Genomic DNA, 21632 nt, shown 5'->3' with positions numbered 1-21632 from the left:
CACCCCTCCCCTACTTTATCTTCTATCTACTCACTCTTCATCCTCTTCACCTTCATTTGAAGCTCCTATCAGATCATCTGGTGGTCACTCTGGCCCTGTAAAACATGCAATATCTGGAGGATATGCATTACAATTTGTTTAGCTCCATGAAGGCAAAGACCATAGAAGAAAACAACAAAAACAAAAAGTTGGAGCTTCAAAATAGCTATTCAAAATATTTTTATTGAGTACAAAATGTATTTCATATATCATCATTAAAAGAGGTCTGAAAACATAAATGGTCAACTCCAAACAAAACAGCATTTGATCTTAGAAACTTTGCTTGGAAAGCTTTGTTCATTATAAAATGTAAACAGAAAAATAAAGCTTTTAATCTGTTCATTTCTGTTAGTGTTTTCAACACTCAGTGCTATTATTTCTGCAAATGTCCCAAATCCTAAATACTTGATGTCAGCCTGTAACAGACAACGAAGCTGTGAAAAAGTCACACAAGTTGGATTTTTGAAATTGTATGATAGGCTACTGTTACTACTACTGACTTTTGATTGCATATCCTGTGCCAGGTCCTTCATGAATACGTCTCAGGGGAAAGTTTGTGGGATTCAAAATGTTCTTCATGTAGGCACTGCTTTGGGCTTCAGGAACATCCTGCTGTGCCAGTAGTCTGGATTGTCAAAAGATCTGTCCCCAGCTGGAGGATCCCCGACCCCGACCCCCGCTCGCACTTTTACGTAGGGTTCAAACCCAGATCGATGTGCCTCTGAGCCTCCTACTCCTCCCTCCGCTTCCCTCTGCAGGTTCTGGTACACCACTGCATCTCCAGGCTGCAAGGCAGCAAAGCTGTCCATGTCCTCATACTCATACGCCTCCTCCTCGTCCCTTCCTTCTATCTTCGGCTCCTTATTTTCTCGAAGAGCTTGTCGCAGCTTCGGCTGTCTGTTTGTGTAATGATAGTTGCTGTCCTCCACGTATTCATCCTCCTTTTCGTCCTCCACTTCTCTGTCTATCCTCACATGAGGAGGAGGAGGGGAAGGAGGAGGAGGAGGAGGAGGAGGAGGAGGAGTAGGAGGAGGGTCATGTGCTAGAGGGCTTTCTTCTTTTTCACTACCCCTGATGTCCATGTACTCATATTCAACTTCATTGGTTCCCTGCTGCTCTGAGTTTGAGTTGTGACTGCTCCTCACGTGACCTCCCCTGACCTCCACAGATGGCGTGGCATCACCTGAGCACGCCATCGCTTGTGACGATACTGAGGAGGTGCGCTTCTTGTTTGGCTTCAGCCAGTGGCTGTTATGCCTGGGCGAGACCGGTGCTACACACGTCTGCTTGTTCATATACTCATATTCTTCCTCATCTGGGTCATCCAAGAGCCCAGATGAATGAAACTTGCCCGTCCTGCCAGGGGTGACTCGAGATGAGGAAAGTAGGGTGTCTGAAAAAGTACAGAAAATGTATAAAGTGAGGTTTGTAGTATCTGATAACAGTGCGATCCAAAAACATTGTAGCTGCACAACTTTTCAGTATGCAGGCATCTTTTTTCTTGATGGTAATTTTGCCCTTTTGCCAATACATTTGATATAATATTGGGATGTGCACAACTTTGTGGCCCCTTTTCCTTTTTTTGTAACACTTTAGCATATTTAGTGTATTTGAATGTGCTTTTCTACCTGTTTTCCCCTTTCTTCTTTTCTTTTACAACAAAAATATTATATTGACAGAACTGAGCTTGCACACTCTTAGAAGAAATGATTAAAGTAGTAGTTTAATATTGGGAAATATTTGTTTTCTTGCCCAGAGTCAGATGAGTAGATTGGTATCACTGTCATGTCTGGTTGCTAAATATGAAGCTATCACCAGCCGCCAGTTAGCTTAGCTTAGCTTAGCTTTAATTTAGGGTGATATCAGTATATCAGTGATATTAATATTCCCATCTAACTTTCAACAAAAAAGCACATATTTCCCAAAATGTTGAGCTATTCCTTCAATCAAGAAGATAACCTTTTGCAAAAAAAATTTAACATGCCCCGTAATTAAACATATATGATCACACGTAGGAGCTATGAGGAACATGGTATTAACATGGCAGTTTTGCATTTATTCCTTAAAATAGTGGTTGTGTCCCAGCTTTTCTAACCCAGGCATCCTGGGCTGTTACTCCTTTTCCAGGGAATATTGTTCAGGCCAAATTAATTAACAACACAATTAGACAACAAATATGAATGATGATCACCTCTCTCTGGGCTGTCTCCAGGAAGCACGTATCCATTCTGGTCCTCTTCCCCCATCTCTGGCGATGGAGTCTCTGGTGGGCCTCCGGACGAGCTGTCCCTCTGTGACATGTAAGCACTGTCCTCACGGTGACGTCGTCTTTTCAGGCTCCCTGCCAGAGAAAAGTCCTCACTCATCTCCAGCTCCACCGCTGTCCCACAGCCCTCCGAGCTCTCAGACACAGTGCGGGCTGAGTTTAGTCGAGAGCGTGACGGCCACATGGCCTAATCAAGACAACACAAACACATCTCTATTAGTGTAATGACAAGGAGGAATGTGCTGACGATGTCTGTAAATATATAATTTAAAAAAGACTTGCTCAGTTATAAACACTGAATGCACAAACAAAAATGCCAAAAAATAATTATATACAAGGTGGCTTAAAGCCAGTTTTAGCTACCTGTCCTGGGTTGTCAACACCTGGGGTCATGGGCAGGTATCCAGCTACACTTGGTGAATTAAGAACCACCTTTACAAGAAAAGATAGCAGAGAGATTTAGATCCAGGAGAAAACATAAAAGACCTTTCCAGACATAAACTGGCCATTTAATTGACACGAAGTGGTGTCTCTTACTCTGTGAGTGTCCACCCTGGAGAGGCGACTGAGGCTCCTGGACTGAGACAGGTAGTGGGGGGCTGGGGTCATGCCGTCTACCACCCCCCCCTCCTGGTCCATCATCCCCAAGTCCAGATCATCCAGGTCATCCAGGTCTGCACTTCGCTGGGCAAGTTCATCTGGGGGTGAGTCTTGTTGGCTGCAGTCCTCCTGGAGAACAGAGGTGAGACATGGATTAACATACCGAATGTAACATTTTACTGAAGCTCCACAATAAACAGAAGGTGCTGAGCAAATTGGATGGTCGCTGATAAACCCACAGGCTTTTCTTACTTTGATCACAAGGTAGCGAGGCGGGTCTCTGGCCATTCTGGTAAATTCATTCGCCAGCTCTTTGAATGTTGGACGGACATTTTCATCAATCATCCAACCTGGAAATTAAAAACAAGAGCCACAGTTTGCCTCAATTCTATGGAGTTGTTCAAACTAATGCACAATAAAGAGCATCTGAAACTAACTAAAATTGGGGGGTACTCTGTCAGTTATTTTAAAAGGAGACAAACACATATTTCACATCCTGAAGTATATATTTTCATTTCACACAATATGCAAATTAAGTGCAATTTTCCTAAAATGACACAATATAGTAATATAATAATAGTAATTTCAAATGAAATTAATATAATAATAGTAATTTCAAATGAAATTAACTACATGACAAATAATGTTTTGACAAGCAATAAGCTAACATTTTGCTGCAGGAAGGATCCTGGTGATGGTGCTCGATGAAGAATCTGGGATCGTCTGAGTTTTTAGTTCATAAAAATAAAAAATGTCGACCACATGGTGGCGCTAGAGGTTAAGTCATGGCATCACCAAATATCATGTGAATTCATCATGTGAGCACCATTAATATCTCTACCAAATTGAATGACAATCTATCCAATAGTTGTTGAGATTTTTCAGTGTGGAACAAAGTTGTGGACAGACTTTGGGCAGACATGGCTGAGAAGTGTGTGTTTGTGTTAGTGCTGCTACTTTTTGTAGTTCAGATGTAAGAAGGGACAGAGACACTCACACTTGACCATGACCATGTAGACATCAATGGTGCAGATTTGAGGCTGGGACAGACGCTCGCCCTTTTCCAGCAGATCAGGGACTTCCAGTGGACGCATCGTGGAGTACGGCTCTGCCCCGTAGGACATCATCTCCCACACAGTCACACCTGCATCATGGTGACAGAGTGAGTGAGCTGAAACCTCATCACCTGCACCACTGTTTTCGCATACACTGAATATTAAACTGCGTGGTGTAAGGTGGTTTAAAACTCACCATAACTCCAGACGTCGCTCTGATGTGTGTATCTGCGAAACAGGATGCTTTCTAAGGCCATCCATTTGATTGGTGCCTGAACACATGAACAGAAAATATCTTTACTGATTACTTCAAGGGTCAATGAGCAATGTCAAAATGAACTTTGATCATTTTACTGAGAACTCATTTGTCTATCGTATGTTTTCCACCAGGCCACGGACCTTAGCCTCATTGTAAAAATACTTCTTTTCATTGGGGTAAAGCAGGTCTGCAATGCCGTAGTCTGAGATCTGAGCGGTGTAATTGTTCTTCAGGAGCACATTTCTGGCAGCCAGGTTCCTGTGGACCATCCTGTTCTCCTCCAGGTAATACATACCCTGATGAGGAAGGACAACAGGGCTATCAGTGGAACAGACCAAACTATGTGTGAATCTGTACAGAAATAGCCTACACACACACCCACAAACAAGAAAGGTTGGTCTTTTACCTTTGCGATTTGAACACACCAGTTGAGCAACCTCTGCGGGCTGAGTTTGTTCTTGCAGTTCCTGACATGCTCCAGCAGGGAGCCCTGGAGCCGGGTGACGAGCTGAAGGCTGGCACCGGGACAGATACCCAGGATCCTGACAACGTTAATGTGGTCTAGGCTTCCCATCGTCATCATGTGCTGCAGTCAACATTTAGGTAAAATCATTAAGGGTTTTTACAGTAAATATCAACCTTTAATTCAGGTTTTAAAGGAATACTGCACAGAACATCTATCCTTTGAGTATCAAATGTTCACTTCTTGCATGCTAGACAGTTGGCTCTGAATGCAGCTGTTATCAGCCTGGATTCACGGCAGTTACAATGGATTCATATTACACAGAAAAAGGCAAGATTATGCATCAAAATGGCCATATAAACTTCTCAAATTTCTCTGGCTTCTACGGCTTAATAGACTTTTCTCTATGTTCAGTATAATCTGGATAAATAAACCTTTCAGAGCCACATTTCAAGTCTTCTGTCAGTTAATATTTGATACACAAGAGAAGTTTTCTTACATCTGTCATCTCATAGGTCAGCCGTCCACTGCGATCATGAATTGTCTTTATGGCCACAGGGAGCTTCACTGTATCACCTTCAGGGATCCAAACACCCTGTCGGGTAAGAAATAAAGACAGATTCACAATTTGTTAGATGGATTTCAAATGTGCATGTGGAGGGTTGCATAGACAGGTGTTACAATCACTACTACCTTATGGACCGATCCAAACACTCCGTTGCCCAGCAGCTTCATCTTACGCAGCTCTGTGGGCTTCAGGATCCGAGCATGGACTTTAGCTCCTTTCTCTCCAGGATCCAGCGGCTCAAAACTCTGAAGGCACACAGACCTCACATCAAAACAAGCCTGTCACAAGCACAACAGCATCATGAAGACTTCAGACTCTGACTGACCTCTCCGCTTTCCATGTATCTCCTCATGGCTCGCTTGCGACGGATTGCGAGACCTCGGCGGTACAGAACTGTCAGCACGAAAACAGAGAATGAAACGAAGAGAAGGGCGATGACTCCCAGTGTGATGGCCATGGTCGCTTGTCTGATGACAGATGGAAAGGAAGAAGTGCTTGTCACGTCTCGTAAATGATGTTAAGTTGTTTTATATAGTTTAGTCTTGTTTCGTGTCTATGTTGTCTTGTGACTTCCTGTTTTACTTTGCAGTTTATGTTTCCTTTGTTTGTCAGTTTTACTTCCTGCCTTTGTGTGTTTTCCCACCTGTGTGCATGTCTGCCCCGCCCTGATTGTTTACACCTGTGTTCACTTACCTGTGTGTGTATATATACAATCCACGTCACCCTTTGTCCTGTGCCAGTTTGTCTTGTCCATTGTGTCAGAGAGACAGTATTATATATATTATATGTATATAGTCCTTTGTGCTTTTGGATTCTTGTGTTTTAGTTGGCCTTTAGTTGGCCTTGTACTTTTCCTACATTAACTTGTCGTTAAATACTTCTTGAATTCCTCTGTGTTGAGTCGTGCATTTGGGTTCATGCCTCAGAGTCCGGTTGTGACAGAGGTGTAACATTTTCAGCACTTGATGCTGAATCCAAACTATTCAAAACATGTCTGATTATGAGGAGCAACTTACCCTGAAAAGTACCGGGGCGCCCCCACACATTCTCCAATTTCTGGACCGTAGCACCTAAACACAAGACACAGAAAAGAAGTACATTTGAAATATAACACAAACATATGAGATGCATGAACACAGAAAGAGCGCCAGTCATTCCTCACCCTTGGGTACAGTTGATGTGGCATGGTTCACAGCTGCCTTCCCTGTTGGGGTATTTAAAGATGACCTCCTCCCCTCCCATCACGCCTTCAGGACACGTGGAGACGCAGTGTGGACCGTCCCGCAGGCTGGCACATGCCACACACTGATCTGCTCCCTTAAACCAAAGAGGGACGGTTTAATTGGTGGAAAAGACAGCAGCGAGGAATGAAATTTTCAAAGAGGAAGAAATTGTTCAAAGTCAGTGGCAATATGGAGCTTAATTATGTCAATCAGTCAATCAATTTTTATTCATATAGCTGAAATTTCTAACAAACATCTTCAGGTCAAGACCATGCTCTTTATTTAAGAGACGACCAATGATTCAACAATTCAAGATTAAGGATTAAAAAATGAAGTGTTCCCACATGAGTGAGTCCTAGGCCACAGTGGCAAGGAAACACTGGCCTTTAACAGGTATAAACTGTCTACTGAGATGCTACCAGGTGGGAGCAACACACCTAAAGTTCATATAACACAAAGATTGCGCTGGAAGAACTTGAATTGTTCGTCTGGTGTAAGAGTGACACTGAATAGAGGAAACCATACCGGGCCTGTGCAGGTCTCCTTCCCCTCCTGGACCTTACACTCTGGGTGGCATGGCAGACACTCCCTTGATTGAGTGGCAAACTCCCGCCTCTCCCTGCATTCAGGGCAGAAAGTCAATCACTTTCAGTATCTTTTAACAGACTGCAGATAACATTGAAACAGCTGCGCCACCACAAACATTACTCACATTAAAGCAAACACTGTGAATATTATTATTCATATTATAAGCTGTTTTGTGACGACTGACCCGGTTAAGAACATGCAGTCTGGCACGCACGTTCCTCCTCTGCTGTATTTCTTACAGGACAGACACTGGTTTGGCCCCGGGCCCCAGCAGCCATCAGAGGAGCACAGGGGGTCACACACGTGGCCCTCATTAACTACAGACACAGCAGAATGAAAGATTACTGCACCATCATTGACACGGACTGGGGAGCTGGTTAAAAATGCCGTCACTCACCACACTGATTTCTTGGTCTGTTCTCCTTGATGTCGATGTGTTTCTGGCGCCGCTGCGGGCGGGAGCTGCTGCTGAAGATGCGCGTCCAGTTGACAGTGTCATGGTAGCAGAGCCTCTTGTTCCCTGTGATGTAGACGCTGCCGTCGTTTATTTTTCGCAGCGAGCGTAACCCCAGAGAGGTCAAAGAGGGGATCTTCATCACCAGAAGAGAGTAGCCCCTGAAAAAGCAGGCATTTATTAAATGTTTTGTAAGAAATGAATACTTTGACGATACTGTGTTGTTGTTGGAAACAAAGAAAGGATTATTTTACTTTAATTTGAAAATATTTCTGAATTTGTGAGGTTTCCTTTGAGTTTCTCAGAGGGTAATTCCAAGAATTCCAAAAAAATGTGAAGGTTCACAAATTCAGACAGAAATTTTAGATATTCAAGTTGTTCAGATTCAGCTGGTTATTTTCAGATCTGTCTTGGGTTTCCAGGTTTCATAATCAGGAATTCAGTGTATGGCCTTCATTTGTTTCCATAAAATACTCTCAGATTCCAAAATTTTGCAGACAGACACTAATTTTCTTGAGAAACAGCATGCAAGAAAACCGTGTGAACTCATTAAAAAGTTGTGCCCACAACCAACTCAATCACACAGTCCCAGTATTGGATATACCCTGTAAGAATAATGTAAAGTAATAATATCTAAACCAGGAAAAAGGATTTTAAACTGAGACTGAGTTGTACATGAAGAGGCAGATACAGGCGGCATGTGAAATATTTACCGTACCTTCTGGAGCTCACTCCTCTAAACGGGGTAAAAGTGAAGAATAACAAGAGATAAAGGACACAAAGAGACAATCAGATTCACACCACTGAAGGTTTAGTCTGAAATACAGCGCAAGATGCTACAATATGATAACAGCATGACCTTCGTCAAAAAGAGAAACAAAAACAATCATAGAACAGAGATGGAAAAAAACAACAACCGCTCACTTGTAAAGTGTTCTGCCCTGAATTGTTTGGAGGTTGGAGAAGACTGACAGGTCGGACATGCTTTTAGGCCACGACTGGATACTGAGGATGTCTGAAATAGGAGACATTGTGCCTTAACCAGACTGCCAACGCAGTGACGTGACATTAAAAACAAAAGTACGCTGACAGTTCAAACACACACCTGTAATCTCCCTCACAGTGTTGAAGATTTTCAGTTTCTCTGGATCGAGAGGTGGTACACCGTTGTAATCATCGCTTTGAACAGAGAAAGAAGAAGGAAAAAATAAAGGCCTACAGTAAAAATGATCCAAAAAGCACAGATTAAAATACTAAATAAAATATAAGCTCTGTTTTATCTTACAAAAAAACGTCAACTCTTAGAGGTTTACCCTTTGATCCCAGTCACTAGGAAATGCAGACTGCCCTGGATCGTAGTGCAGTTTATGAAACTGTCGATGTTAAGAGCATCAACGGTCTGTCTGTTTGGATTTCCTGTGCCGTGGCAAGCTGGGAGGAAGATGAAGAGGAGGAGGAATAAAAAGTTAAGAACATATGAAGCGGTGGAAAGCACCTGAGTACATTTACTCAGATACTGTTTTCAAGAATAACTTTGAGATACTTGAATATGTCAATTTTATGCTACTTTATTAATTACATAAATTTTACATGGAAATATTAGACTTTTTACCTCAGTTACCGTACATTTATTTGACAGCTACAGTTATTTTGCAGTAAATAAAGACGATCGAATCAGCTCCATCTTGACCAGCTTAACATTATTGTACATTATGATACTTTTTAAATAGCATCTCTGTTCATTAATAAAGTAAATTTAAGACAGTAAAATTAATTTTTGAGTGCAGAACTTTTTTTTAAGTAAAGGAAACTTCTGCTGACCAGAGAGGGCGAGGCCTATTTCAGCTCTTATCTTTTGTTTAAATACCTTTTGGACAGAGGCCTCCACAGGGTTCACATCTTTTCACACCATTTTTCTCCACCTCCATTTTATCAGAAGGGCAATTGCTCACACATGAGCTGCCATCCACCAAAAAGTTTGCTGAAAAACACGAAACAGAAAAGCAACTTAAACAGCATTAGAGGACAGATTTGTCTGTATTAAAACAACACTCATGTGCTTAAACTACATATTTTGGTCGCTGTACCCATTTCTCCTATTGGCTGTGAAGAGACCCTTTCCTAATGCGATTTGAATGTTAGACATGGAGGACAAAATGCAGAGGGAATTTTAAACTGAAAAGACTGTAACTTTGGTTAACTGCTGAAACATCTGGATAGTTTGGCTTTAATGTGAAACTGTGGAATTTGTTCCCAATCTGTTGTCAGCATGGAGACCATGACCGTCTCAGTGTGCTTCCTATGGGCATGTGTGCATTGTTTTAAACATCATATGGAAAGCTTTGAATGATGAACACAGTGTTGTACGAACATGAAAAGTGCGTTCATATCTAAACTGTGAGTGTGTGTGAACATGTGGGTCTAAGGCAGCGTGTGGAGGGACTCACTGGGGCACTGGGCCACGCAGATGGAGCCATACTGGTACTTGGCATTGGGATTGGGCTCCAGTTTGAATGTGTGCTTGTTGTAGATGAGGGTCTGGGGGCACAGAGGCACGCAGGAGCCGGAGTTGTTGAAGTTCCTACAAGCCTGTAAAACGTCATAGACAGCACTGTGAGGCTAAAACAGATTTATTTTGTGTGTCTATGTCAACAACAGGCCCTTAACACAGCACATATTTTGACCTGTCATGGTAGGAATAATACAGATGTTACTCAAAACATTAAAAATGGCTCAAGTTTCCCAGTACGTCATAACAGTGAGACAGAAATTCAGCCATCATTCATCTTAATATTTACACCTATACACCTTATTTCTGTGTTAAAAGGCAAACTGAAGCTGCAGACTCACAAAGCAGTCTGTATCCAGGGGTCCAGTGCAGCCTCCGGCACACTCGATGTGACAACACTCGCTCGGGCTTCTACCAAAGCAGCGGCCGTTACACTGAGGGGCGCACACAGTCTTTGTCACTGGAAGAAAGTTAATAGTATGTTTATTTGCTCATGCTCACTTATACAACATCCACAACATTTTTAGCTAAAAATTACACCGTGGTTATTTGTTATAGGAATTTATTAGAGATTATGTAATGAACCAACTTGGTTTATTAAGTAACAAATATAAAGAATGCTCACCATAGAAAAACTAGTATCTGCATATTAAGGCTGTGTTACTGTGTGGATTTATGGATGAATACAGAATTTAACAAAATCAATAAATAGAGAAACAAGAATGGTAATGAGATACACAAGCCTTCTTACAAGTTGTGGTTGAGATGTAGCCTACCAGCATTTCTTAGAGCTTTATATTCTGTCTTACTGACAGTAGATATTTCTGTCAGCTGTGTACCTGTTCTGTTACTCTGATGACTGATTACTTAACAGGGTTTTTAATATGTGAATTTGTTTGAACAATTTGTCTACTTCTTCTCTCTTTTGTTTTGATTAAGTTGGCCACAACTTGGGAACCACTGTGTTACAGAACTGAGGTGACAGATGGGAAATAGAGAAGTCACTCACAGATCTGACATGTGTCATTTCCTGGACCCCAACATGGAACGTCTCCACATGCTTCATGACACGACTCTAAGATATAATTTCATCATCAGTAAGTGCATTTTTTTTTTTACATTTTCAAGCACAGAAAATAAAACGTCTCATATTGGAGTAGAATGTGATTGATGCTCATGTGTGTTTTTAATCATCCTTTCCACTCACTTTCAGGCCCGTTGCCTTCGATCATAATATGAGCGGTTCCATCCTTCACTATGTCCGGCCAGTTCACCTGCGGGGCGTAGCTCAGGTACTTATTCTGGATGATCTTTACTCCTCCCTCCAGTATCTCTGTGGGCGGCACACATACATGTAAATGGGGAAAGACAATTAGCAAAGCAAGTCCAAACAGGCCTATGACTCATCCTATTGAACTCTGCCGTTCGCTGTTTACTACAGCACATACAAGCGCAGTATAAAGGGCTCATGTTACACTGGCAGTTGAGCAGTTTAGTACACGAGACATTCCAGGGACTTCACATCACTGCAAATACACACATCGCTGCTCTCCGACGACCGGTACTCCGAAGGTGTGGCTGCACTGTGTGGGTGTGGGATCTCCAACAGTAACCAAGTGTCACATCCACCCTGAGCTCTTATCTCCTCCACTCCAGCCTCCCACACATAAAAACACAAACGGAGGGATTTCCTGTGTACCTGTAAGGTGTGTCAGGCCCAGCTCTTGGAGGCCGTGCTGCCCGTCCTTCTGGTAGTTGACCATCACAGCCAAAGCGTACTGGTTCTCATACAGAGTGTTGCCTCTGATGACGCGCAGGTGGTCCAACGGCAGGCGGCTGAACTCATTGACGGCGAACAGGATGTAGCCTGCCACCTCCCTGATGGACTGTAGGGGTAAAAAATGAAAGAAATTAAAGAAAGTACTGCTTCTGTTGGTCATATTGATTGTTATCAGTGGAAGCAGAGGCGTGCTTTGCTTGTGTTGTGAGTCACCATGACTGTAATTAAGTGACTGATTTAGAAAAAGACTTGGGGTTGGACATAAATGAGCTCATTCTGCATTTGAGACAGAGACATCATCCATTATACACAGTGACAAACAGCTGGTTGAAGCCTCAGATGTGGGATCCTTGTCTAGACTGGTTACCCTGCCAATGTTCTTCTCAATGACACATTATATACTGTAGTTCTGGGAAAGGAAAACAGGTAATCTGCTCACTACAGATGTGTTATTGTGATGCCTCCTTGTGCTCGAAGCCTCACCTGCAGGAAGGAGAAGTCTCTCGTGTGCTCCATCATGGTAATCTCAAGGTTACCCATCACGATCTCACAGCCAGTGTACATGTCCTTCATCAGGTTGTACTGGATCTCCGAGTTTCCCGTCGTGCTCAGAACATTTTGGGTGCCGGAACAAACGATCACTGTAAAAGTAAAGAATTAACTTTTGTTAATGAGTGCCTTTAATGTCAATAGGTTTAGAGTAGATACACTCATTTACAGGATAAGACTGGTGTGTTAATCCCACACACACGCTGTAAATACTGACTAACATGCCAAATGTGTATTAATCCACCACTGAAAATAGTCCCCAACAAATAGACAGTTTACTCCTGTTTGAGTAATGTTTGATAGAAACTCCAGCGCCCAGCTGTTTTAAGAAATAAAAAAAAAAGAAATATAAATATATATATATATAAATATATTGAGAGACAAAATGAAACCAGAGCTTCTGGGTCGCTGCATATGGTTAGATAAGGATGGTACTTATTTGAAAATCTTATGTTGTTATTTATCAATGTTTCTTCGACCTTTGCAAGCTTTACACATTTATTTGAAAAAAGAAGCAAGTCCATGGACGAGTGGAGGGTTTATAGCTGAGAGCGAACGCAGTGGAAGGTGAAAAAAATACCAAACAGAGCGGATGCCCTCGCTGGTAAATTTTCATGGGAATTTTTTCTGTGCTCACAGAGTAATTGTTAAAAACTTGTTAAAATTATGAAGGTTTCAATTTCTAATAACTGATGCTGCTCCAAGGCCAATAGTCCAGATCCTTTATTAATTGCTTGTTTGTGAGCTGCATGAAAATAGGACCTGCAGTTTTTTCAAACAACAAACCACAGGAAGACATGTCGTTTTTTTCCCGGGAAAGACAGATGAGAGAAATGTTGAATGCGAAGTTGCATTGAGTTACGGAAGCTAGGGGAACGTAGGTGACGTCAGGACTTATATAGTCCTGTATATTTGTGACCCACTTTTAAAGCTTTAAGTCCTCAGTATGAGCCAGTCACCTTTCCCTGAATACTACAGACAGTTGGAGATGTCGGAAAGTAATGAGAGACCGTTGGTTGGATTTGGTCTCACCATCGTATCTCACCATCGTATTTTTTCATCAATAGGAGAAATATAGAATACAACCAGCTTCATCCTTTACATCATTTCACTCATTGCATTTTACTGATAAATTTACAGTTTCATGACTGAAGAAAGACGTGTAGCAAAACAAATGTCACGTAATGGCAATCACAACACAAATAAAACTAAGCATATCCTTTTAAATCATTTATGAGGGATCAGCGTAAGCTCTTATAAATTATGCCATTTGCTACAAGTCACTGTGTTCATTATGAATGAATGTACTGTAACAGTGTGAAACAAGCTGAGGATTGTGTACAGGACATGTTCGTCTCTGAGACAAACATACGAAGCTTTGTTTATGGTCTGTGGGAGTTCAGCCATTCAGCTTCACTTGAAGGCTGCTTTGCTATTCAAATGTCAGACTGGAGAGAAGCAGCAGAGAGAAGGAAAGGACAGAGACGACGGGGAAATCAACATGACTGTTGATCTCAGCGTCATCTGGGAATCAATACTTTGCACAAAATTACAAACATGCACTTACGCCCTTGTCACATACACAATATGCTTCTGGTCTGGGTGGTTTTTCACGGTTGGGGACTGTTTGGGAAGGGAAATTAATCTAAATTACACAAGTAGACCAAATCTAAGTAAACTTAAAATAAAATGATTAGCAACGTACTAAAAGGGGGCTATTTATGATATACTATAAGGCATAATGCAAATAATTCTTCCTTTTTTTTTTTTACTAATGCAATACTTTTTAAAAACGCACTTTATTCCAAATATGTTTTAACTTTAAGTTTGAAAAACTGTATTGAAACAATGATTCAACAAGGAAAAAAGATGTCTTACTGCATCTTAATGCTGGCTCAAGCAGTCGAGTGTATTTAATTGTATGCAAGTCTGCCTTTAGTGGCCCTATGACATATGATTAGCATTAGCTTTAAGTACATTAATCAATGGAAGTATACTAAATATACTTACATTAAGTGTATACTTGGCTGTACTTTTTTCCCTGGGACAGCATACACTTATTAAACTTACGTATCTTATATTTATAATGTAATGAGTAGTAGTGAGGCAGGCAGTACAATGAAGGACAATAACCACATGCACAGAGCAAGATCCATTAAGAAACAGTCGTTCCCAGTTTGGTGTGGAGGAGCTTGACTGGTCGGCCTCCATCCTGCATCTTTGGGATCAACAGGAAGTGCGAGCCAGGCCTAATCGCCAGATCTCACCGATGCTCTTGTGTCCAAAGTGCAAGCTTTTATTGCAGCACATTAATGAAGTAATAACGTTCAATAATCAAATGTGTGTACGTGCTTTTGAACATGAAGATTAAATCTGCTTAAAAACCTATTTTCTTCAAGCCAGCTAGTCAATAATTCTGATTCAATTTGTCAAGATTTTGTTTTATCTGCCTCTACAGTGGAGGCGAATGAAATGTAATTTGTTGTACTCAAAGCATTATTATTTAATAACTCATCAGAAACATATTTCTCCAGGAACAGTGTCCCATTTATTCTGGATAATAGAGTTAATTCAGGGACTGTTTCTTCTTTGGATAGCAGTTCTATGTTTTCAATGTAAAATGAATGGTTTTTTTATTATGTTATTTGGGTGAAGTGACCCTTTAACCTCAGCCTGAGCATGATCATGAACCAGTCAACTCTGACTATTATGTGAAAACAATACAGCTGTTGTTTTGATACTGTTGATGTTTGTTGCACTTGTGAGGAATGTGTGTAAATCACGGTCACACACAGGTCACACACAGGTCACACACAAAACTCAGCACACACACACACACACACACACACACACATTCCATCTACTAACATTAGAGTCAAAATAAAGTCCTAGGACAACAGGATCAACAATGGCATAAAAAGACTAATGATCATTAACTTTACAGGTGTGTGTGTGTGTGTGTGTGTGTGTGTGTGTGTGTGTGTGTGTGTGTGTGTGTTCAAGAGAGAGAGAGAGAGAGAGAGAGAAACATCTTACGTCCATAAAGTCCTGATAAGAGTCACTTTATTGCGTTTCTGAGAACATCGGGTACACAGGAACTGGCTCTGCACCAACATTATTAAAGGGTCAGTTCACTCAAATGACAAAAACACCCCTCCTGATATTTTTAAACATCGAGTTTGGAAAGTCCTGCCGCCACTGCAACAGAGGTGAATGGAATTTTGTTTGTACAACTCAAGGCTTTCTTTCCAGAAATAATGTCTTACTCATAATAGCGACATCTGTGGATTATCAAGACTAACCAGGACATGGTTTCTGGGAACACACATTACTTTGAATTAACAAAGTAATGCTCGACTTTTTCAACAAGTCGAGCAACGCAAACACAATCCATGCTCAGTGTTACTGAAGTAGAGGCACTAGCCTCAGACGCAGGTGTTAATGTGTTTAGGTTTTAACATCTTAAATGGTGCATTTACACAAAGTCAGAGGAACGGCAAAAACAGGGAAACCTCCCTTTATTCTGACTTGAGAGTTTTCATACAACAACAACCCAGCTCATAATGCTAAATTAGCTATTTTAATGGATTACATAGGTGTAAAGGTTCATTAACAACAGATACAGCAACAACTTAGCTCAGCTTATAATTAGTTTAATCAAACGAATGAAAGTTAAAGGAATAGTTCAATATTTTGAGAAATGTTCCAATTCGCTGGCTGTTAGCTTAGCTTAGCACAAAGACTGGAAACAGCTGGTCTGTCTGAGGGTAACAAAATTGCCTACCAGCACTTCTAAAACACATTAATTAACGTGTGTGTAAGTATATATATATATATATTTGCTTTGCCGCTATTTTCCACCAGTTCACTGTCAACGCTCTGTTTTTCACTACTGCGATGTCTTTGACTAGAAATAAACAACATAAACGCAGCATAACAAAAGACTCTAATGAGTTGCATTAAGAAAAGTGATTCATTGTCTTTAGTTTGATCCACTAAAGACACTAAAAGTTGGAATATCTCATATCATGTCTTTTTTAATCTTAACTCCTCAACGTCATCTTGATTTTATTTTCTTTATTTAACTCTATGCATGATTCACGTCAGGATTATCACACTGAGTTGAGTCTCCAACTTTTGCCCATTAAAAGCCGTCCAATAGAAATGATGTCAGTTTATAAGCTGGTCAAGGGTGAAGCTCTTTATCTACTCCACCTTAGTTAAGCCATGAGAGCACCTCAGTCCTATCAGTGGATGACTTGAGCTGTTGACTCTACACCATTTGAATTGCCTGTTGGGAAATACTCGTGAACATCTGCGCACGTACGTTCAAGAACCTTCCACATACTACAGTATGTGCAGTATGCATACGGGGCGAGCACCACCCACTCTGGCGGGGGACAAACTGGTGTGTACACATGCAGTACAGTGTGTGACAACATGGTATGTCAGCCATACAGACAGGGCACAAGCTGCAGCTGTGGAGGCTGAAAATCTCAACAGGCTGAGTGGGTTTACGCTGTCAAAGGACGACTTTCAGTGTTGGCAGATGGATGATGGAGAAAAAAGGAATGGGGTGGAGGGTTCAGAGTCAACACACACTCACACATTAACACACACACACACACACACAGGCACACAATGGCTCTTTTTTGAAACAGTGCAAAACAAGTGTGGCAGTGCGTCAAGATGTGCAGGAAAGCCTCTGTGTGCCTGCGCTGACACTTCACTCTCTGTGCCACTCTTTACAAACACCGCAGTATGTCGGCCCTCCTACTTATTCCATCACCAGCTATCATCTAGTGCACGTGAACTCAAAGCAAAATGGTGTCATTGTCCTCTGCAGTAAAGTGTAACCCAACACATGACGAAAACACGGCACGGATCAGGTTCAGCTCTTATTTTCATTTGGCTGTTACCAGGGTTTCAATACTCCAACAGGAGGGAGAGAAAGAAAAGAAAAGAGGGAGGAGGAGATAAACAAGCTCAATAAAGCGGTTGGGAGGATGACTGGGGTAAACAGAAACTTGGCACAGTATGGCCAGAGATTACTGCATACCTGACAAGCGAGCGTGCACGCACACGCGCGCAAACACAATGACGGACACTTGAGCACATGAACTACTTCACTTCACGGTGAATTCACTGGTTCGCAGCCAGAGGTTGCGCACAAACTGAACGGAGAGATTTTTCTCTGTGTTTTCAAAGTGCGGGACAGCTCCAGTGCTCAGCGAACAGATTGAGGCTGACGTGGAGAGTTGCCTAACGTCATTGCTTTGGCAACAGGACCTGCAGCATATTTGCTTTTTGACACATCACTTATTTGGTTGTCACACCTGTAAAAGCACAGAAGCAATTTAAAGAGGTACCACTTGTTGTTGCGTTCTTTGAATTAAAGTGAACTCATGAGGTGTCACACACTTACAATCTGATCACATATTTAACATCTGGGACACTAAGCTGACACGTGCACAACTTTGTCATGATGGTGATGTTTGTGGTAATTAAACTGGCTTGTACTTCCTGTTGGTACAACAACTGTATTTATAAATGGTAGTACTACAAGTTGGCAAAACCTGTGTTAATTTACAACGTGAATGTGTTTGCCTAATAATGTGTGTAACTCCTAAAGCATGCAAAAGTGTAAAAAGCATAAAAGCTACACGAGGAAAAACTACATCACCACTAGTTATTCTATTGCGACTAGCTGGTTAACTTTAGATAGTACAGCTGATATGTTCTCACAAAGGTCAGTGTTTCTACATCAACACAACAACAGCAGCATCTTTCATAGCCGTCTGGTTGCTGCACAACAAAATCCTGTCCGACATCTGGCTCAAAGAGCAGGACCGGTGAGTGAAAATGCTGCTTTGAACTCAAAATTAACTTCTGAAATACCTAAAAATGTTTCAGTAAAAAGGTTTGCATCAACACTCATGTTAAGAACGTATTTAGCGTCTAAGTTGCATTCAATCTCCTCCAAACAATCAAATGGTTAAACTGTCTTTATATGACTGTTTTTGTATTTTAAGGGTTTAGCTCAGGTGTTCTGTCACCTGAGCATCAGCTGCCCAAAGGTCGATGATCTCACGTTCACATTGTTTTGTTTTGTTTTGTGTTTTTTTTCCTCAAACCCAGAGCGCCACTGGATTCACCCGCAGTCAGGTGACAGCAACTACACGAGCAAAGAGCACAGCACAAGTTCACAGAGTTTGACTGAGATTCAAATCACAACACCTCTCTCTCCGCCTGAAACACATCGCCTCACACACACCACACATCGCTTCAGAGTACATTAACTCTGAGTACAGTTTCAACATACATGTGCTCTACCTGAGGATCTCTACCTTATGCTATTTTCTACTTACACTCCATCATAGTTTACTTCACTACATTTATTTCAAATCACAGTGAACAACTAAAGCTGAAACACTCGGCTGTGCATTTTTTTTAACCAGATTCCAGCATCTCAGGTGTTTCCTCCACTATTTTCTAATATTCTATGGACTAAATGACTAATATCTTATTGTGGATAATAACATAATGCAAATAATCACTGGTTGCAACCCTCATTACTTAAAATGTTTTTATTTTTCAGATAAAACATGATTAGTCTGTAAAATGTGATACATATTTGTAGATTAAATCACAAAGTGCTGTTTACAGGATCATTATTAATCCTATTATATAATGTAGCTCTGATAAAGGCCATTATGCTCCCCAGTAAGTGCATTTTGTCGCTAATATTTGTGTCTTTTTACCACCTAAAACATGACTTAAGCCTGTTTACTTTATAGTCTTGCTATAGATTTAGTCCCACCGCTGCTTATGCTGAGAAGAGGGAGATTCATACACATCAGAGTTCTCATTGTAAAGAAAGGCTGTTTTAGCTGACTGTGGTCGTCAGTCAGCAGACGGTGAAAGGTTGGGCTCCTCTGTCGCAAAACCTTGAAATAATTGAGTCAAACATGATAAAGCACACAGAGAGTCGTGGGAGAGGTGCAGGTGACTCACAGCAAACAAGTTCTACGTGTGCGGAACAGGTTCTGGTGTGTGAGGCAGGACAGGTGTAGTAACAGCGTGGTAACCTGCTCTACTCCGTTTGTCAAAGGCACACCGCAAATACTGGCGGATGTCCTGCGTTACTAGAGTATGAAAAGTGAAAAGTCCGGACGGAAAAGTTGATCGTGTGTGTGTGTGTGTGTGTGTGTGTGTGTGTGTGTGTGTGCCCACCTCCTTGTGTCTGCGCGCTGCAGAGTTGGAGAGCGCACAGCAGCAGGACGCACAGCACCTGTTGCGCCTTCCTCATGAGGGCGGTCATCCTCGCTCACGTTTTAAACAACCACAATCAACATATTCACGAGGAAAAGTTTGTCCTTTTCGCCTCAAAAATCGTCATCAGCCGTTTCAATCCGAGAGAGTCCATTTAGAAACGGCGTTAGACTTAATCCAGATGTTCCAGCGCTTTCTCGGTCCTTTCTTTCGCTTTCTTCTCGTACTCGAAATGCAGAGGTGGAAACCAGTTCGTCGTCTGTGTTTGTCATTTAACTGAGCATGACAAGTCGCCCGCTCAGGTCTGTGTGAGAGGAATCAGTGCAGCTCAGAGATTGGAGCGCAGCTCGGAGCCAATCAGCGGCAGGAGCGCCAGTTTCTCCGGCACTGATTTATGACCCGCCTGCAGCCACAGGACTGCTCATAAAAACGTGATGACGGAAACCTTGGACACACGATCAAAAGATGCATAATACCGTACTGTAAAGTTTGATCATCTGATGAGAAAATACGAGGACATTTTCTGCCGTGAAAAAACAAGAATGGATGCAGAGTCTGAACAGTGTAGATCTGATCACTGTGGCGGCATCCTCTTAAAAAAAAATGCTTTCCTCTTAGTAGATTCAGGTTTTCTGATCAATAACTTGAAAACAGCTTTAAATGACTCATTTTGTAAAATCAAATGTGTGCATGCAAAGTCCAACAGTTTGGATGTTTGCAGAATTTGCAGTGAAGTGAGTTACTCCTTTTTAAGCACTTTTCAAAACTAAGTTCAGCCTACAAAGTGCTTCATAATAAAAAGGATTAAATATCATGCAGGCAGGATGAGAAAGAAGTGCGATAAATATAGAATTTGCAATACATTTTGCACGATTGCAAAACGGTAATAATATTTTAAAGCCATCAGTTAAGAAAGGGTGAAGAAATGTCCAGTTGAAATGAATGACCTGATTTGAAGGGCTAAACTATTCCAAAGTTTAGGGGCAAAGACAACAAACGCACAGTTTCACTTCAATTTAAATCAAGATGTGGAAAGATAGAAATCATTTAAGTGCATGATAGGAATGAGCAAAAGTACAGGGAAAATATTCATACGAAAAAAAAAAAAAGGAAAATGAAAAAGAAAAAGCACAAGTTGCTGTGTGTGCACTGTGTATGCAGCTCCAACAAAACTGTGCTCGAGGCAGCAATTCACTAAAGTCACCGCGGCCATTTACACAACAGAGCTTTCACAAGAATGTTGTCAACAAGTCCAAAGACCTTTAAGCACAGAGATGGAGCAGCGTGCGTTCATTTTAAAGTCTGACACTTAACAGACTGATGGTCGGTGTGCAGAGAGAGCAAGAGGGATGACAGGCCACGAAAGCGCTCATCACGCTGGAACAGGGGACAGTGGGATCACCTTAAGGCCCGGAGGATAAACTGAAAGAGGCATTTCTTATCAGTGTATACCTGAGTGATTTTTGGTGACACCATGTGAATAAACTGAGTGAGATCACCAACAGTGTGCTGCTAGGCCTTGCTTTTACCCTTTATTCTGCATTCATCGCACATTTGATGAATATGTGAGGACATATCACCTCTAACTCGTCACATCTTTGTGTTCAGTCACTGTGAAAATGCAAATAGGGAGCTGACATGCTAAATTGTTGACTCATTCTTTCCACAATCTTTCATAAAATGCTAATTTATTAAGTTCATTTCTGATGCTTAACACTTCAGGTCTCCCAGGCAGGGTTTTAGGTTCTTTTTGGCATTTTGTCCACCATGGATTGCCAGTCTGATTCTGTGATTCTGAAACTTTTTTTTGTTGTTTACTTGTTTGAGTCATTTTATCATTACAGTCAGAGCAGTTACTTATAACAAGAAACCATGTCTCCTCCACAGGGGACGAACCACTTCTACTCTGCTGAAAAAACAAGTCACATCCCTTCTGATATTGTCCACTAAAAACAACAAATAACTGTAAAAAAACAAACAAACTCGTTCTCTTCCTACTTCTCTGTA

At 41.5% G+C, this 21632-nt stretch overlaps 1 protein-coding gene across 1 annotated transcript; it reads right to left on the bottom strand.

Annotated features, from left to right (window-relative positions):
• Positions 1-284: 284 nt before the first annotated feature.
• Positions 285-19698, bottom strand: erbb3a (erb-b2 receptor tyrosine kinase 3a). Its single transcript, XM_070837486.1, has 29 exons — positions 19587-19698; positions 12288-12445; positions 11724-11910; positions 11232-11357; positions 11034-11099; positions 10366-10484; positions 9963-10104; positions 9383-9496; positions 8829-8946; positions 8621-8694; positions 8440-8530; positions 8234-8251; positions 7459-7676; positions 7246-7378; positions 6999-7092; positions 6413-6567; positions 6267-6320; positions 5576-5717; positions 5376-5495; positions 5182-5277; positions 4626-4805; positions 4360-4515; positions 4157-4232; positions 3903-4049; positions 3158-3255; positions 2843-3034; positions 2669-2737; positions 2231-2492; positions 285-1432 (listed from the first exon to the last, which is right to left on the bottom strand). Exons 1-29 carry the CDS (start codon positions 19672-19674, stop codon positions 615-617), a joined length of 4311 nt encoding a protein of 1436 aa, XP_070693587.1. The 5' UTR covers positions 19675-19698; the 3' UTR covers positions 285-614.
• Positions 19699-21632: the final 1934 nt, after the last annotated feature.

This window comes from Pempheris klunzingeri, chromosome 2 (assembly GCF_042242105.1).
Source record: "Pempheris klunzingeri isolate RE-2024b chromosome 2, fPemKlu1.hap1, whole genome shotgun sequence".
In the NCBI taxonomy this organism is placed as follows: Eukaryota; Metazoa; Chordata; class Actinopteri; order Acropomatiformes; family Pempheridae; genus Pempheris; species Pempheris klunzingeri.
This window is presented reverse-complemented; position numbering and strand designations above follow the sequence as displayed.

What these genes read in the sequence shown, in the direction of transcription:
- erbb3a (XM_070837486.1), bottom strand. Translation starts at nt 19,674, where the DNA reads ATGACCGCCCTCATGAGGAAGGCGCAACAGGTGCTGTGCGTCCTGCTG. An exon ending in GATACATGGAAAGCGGAGAG is followed by an intron (nt 5,496 to 5,575) that starts GTCAGTCAGAGT and finishes GTGTGCCTTCAG; the next exon opens with AGTTTTGAGCCGCTGGATCC. An exon ending in TGTTTGGATCGGTCCATAAG is followed by an intron (nt 5,278 to 5,375) that starts GTAGTAGTGATT and finishes CTTACCCGACAG; the next exon opens with GGTGTTTGGATCCCTGAAGG.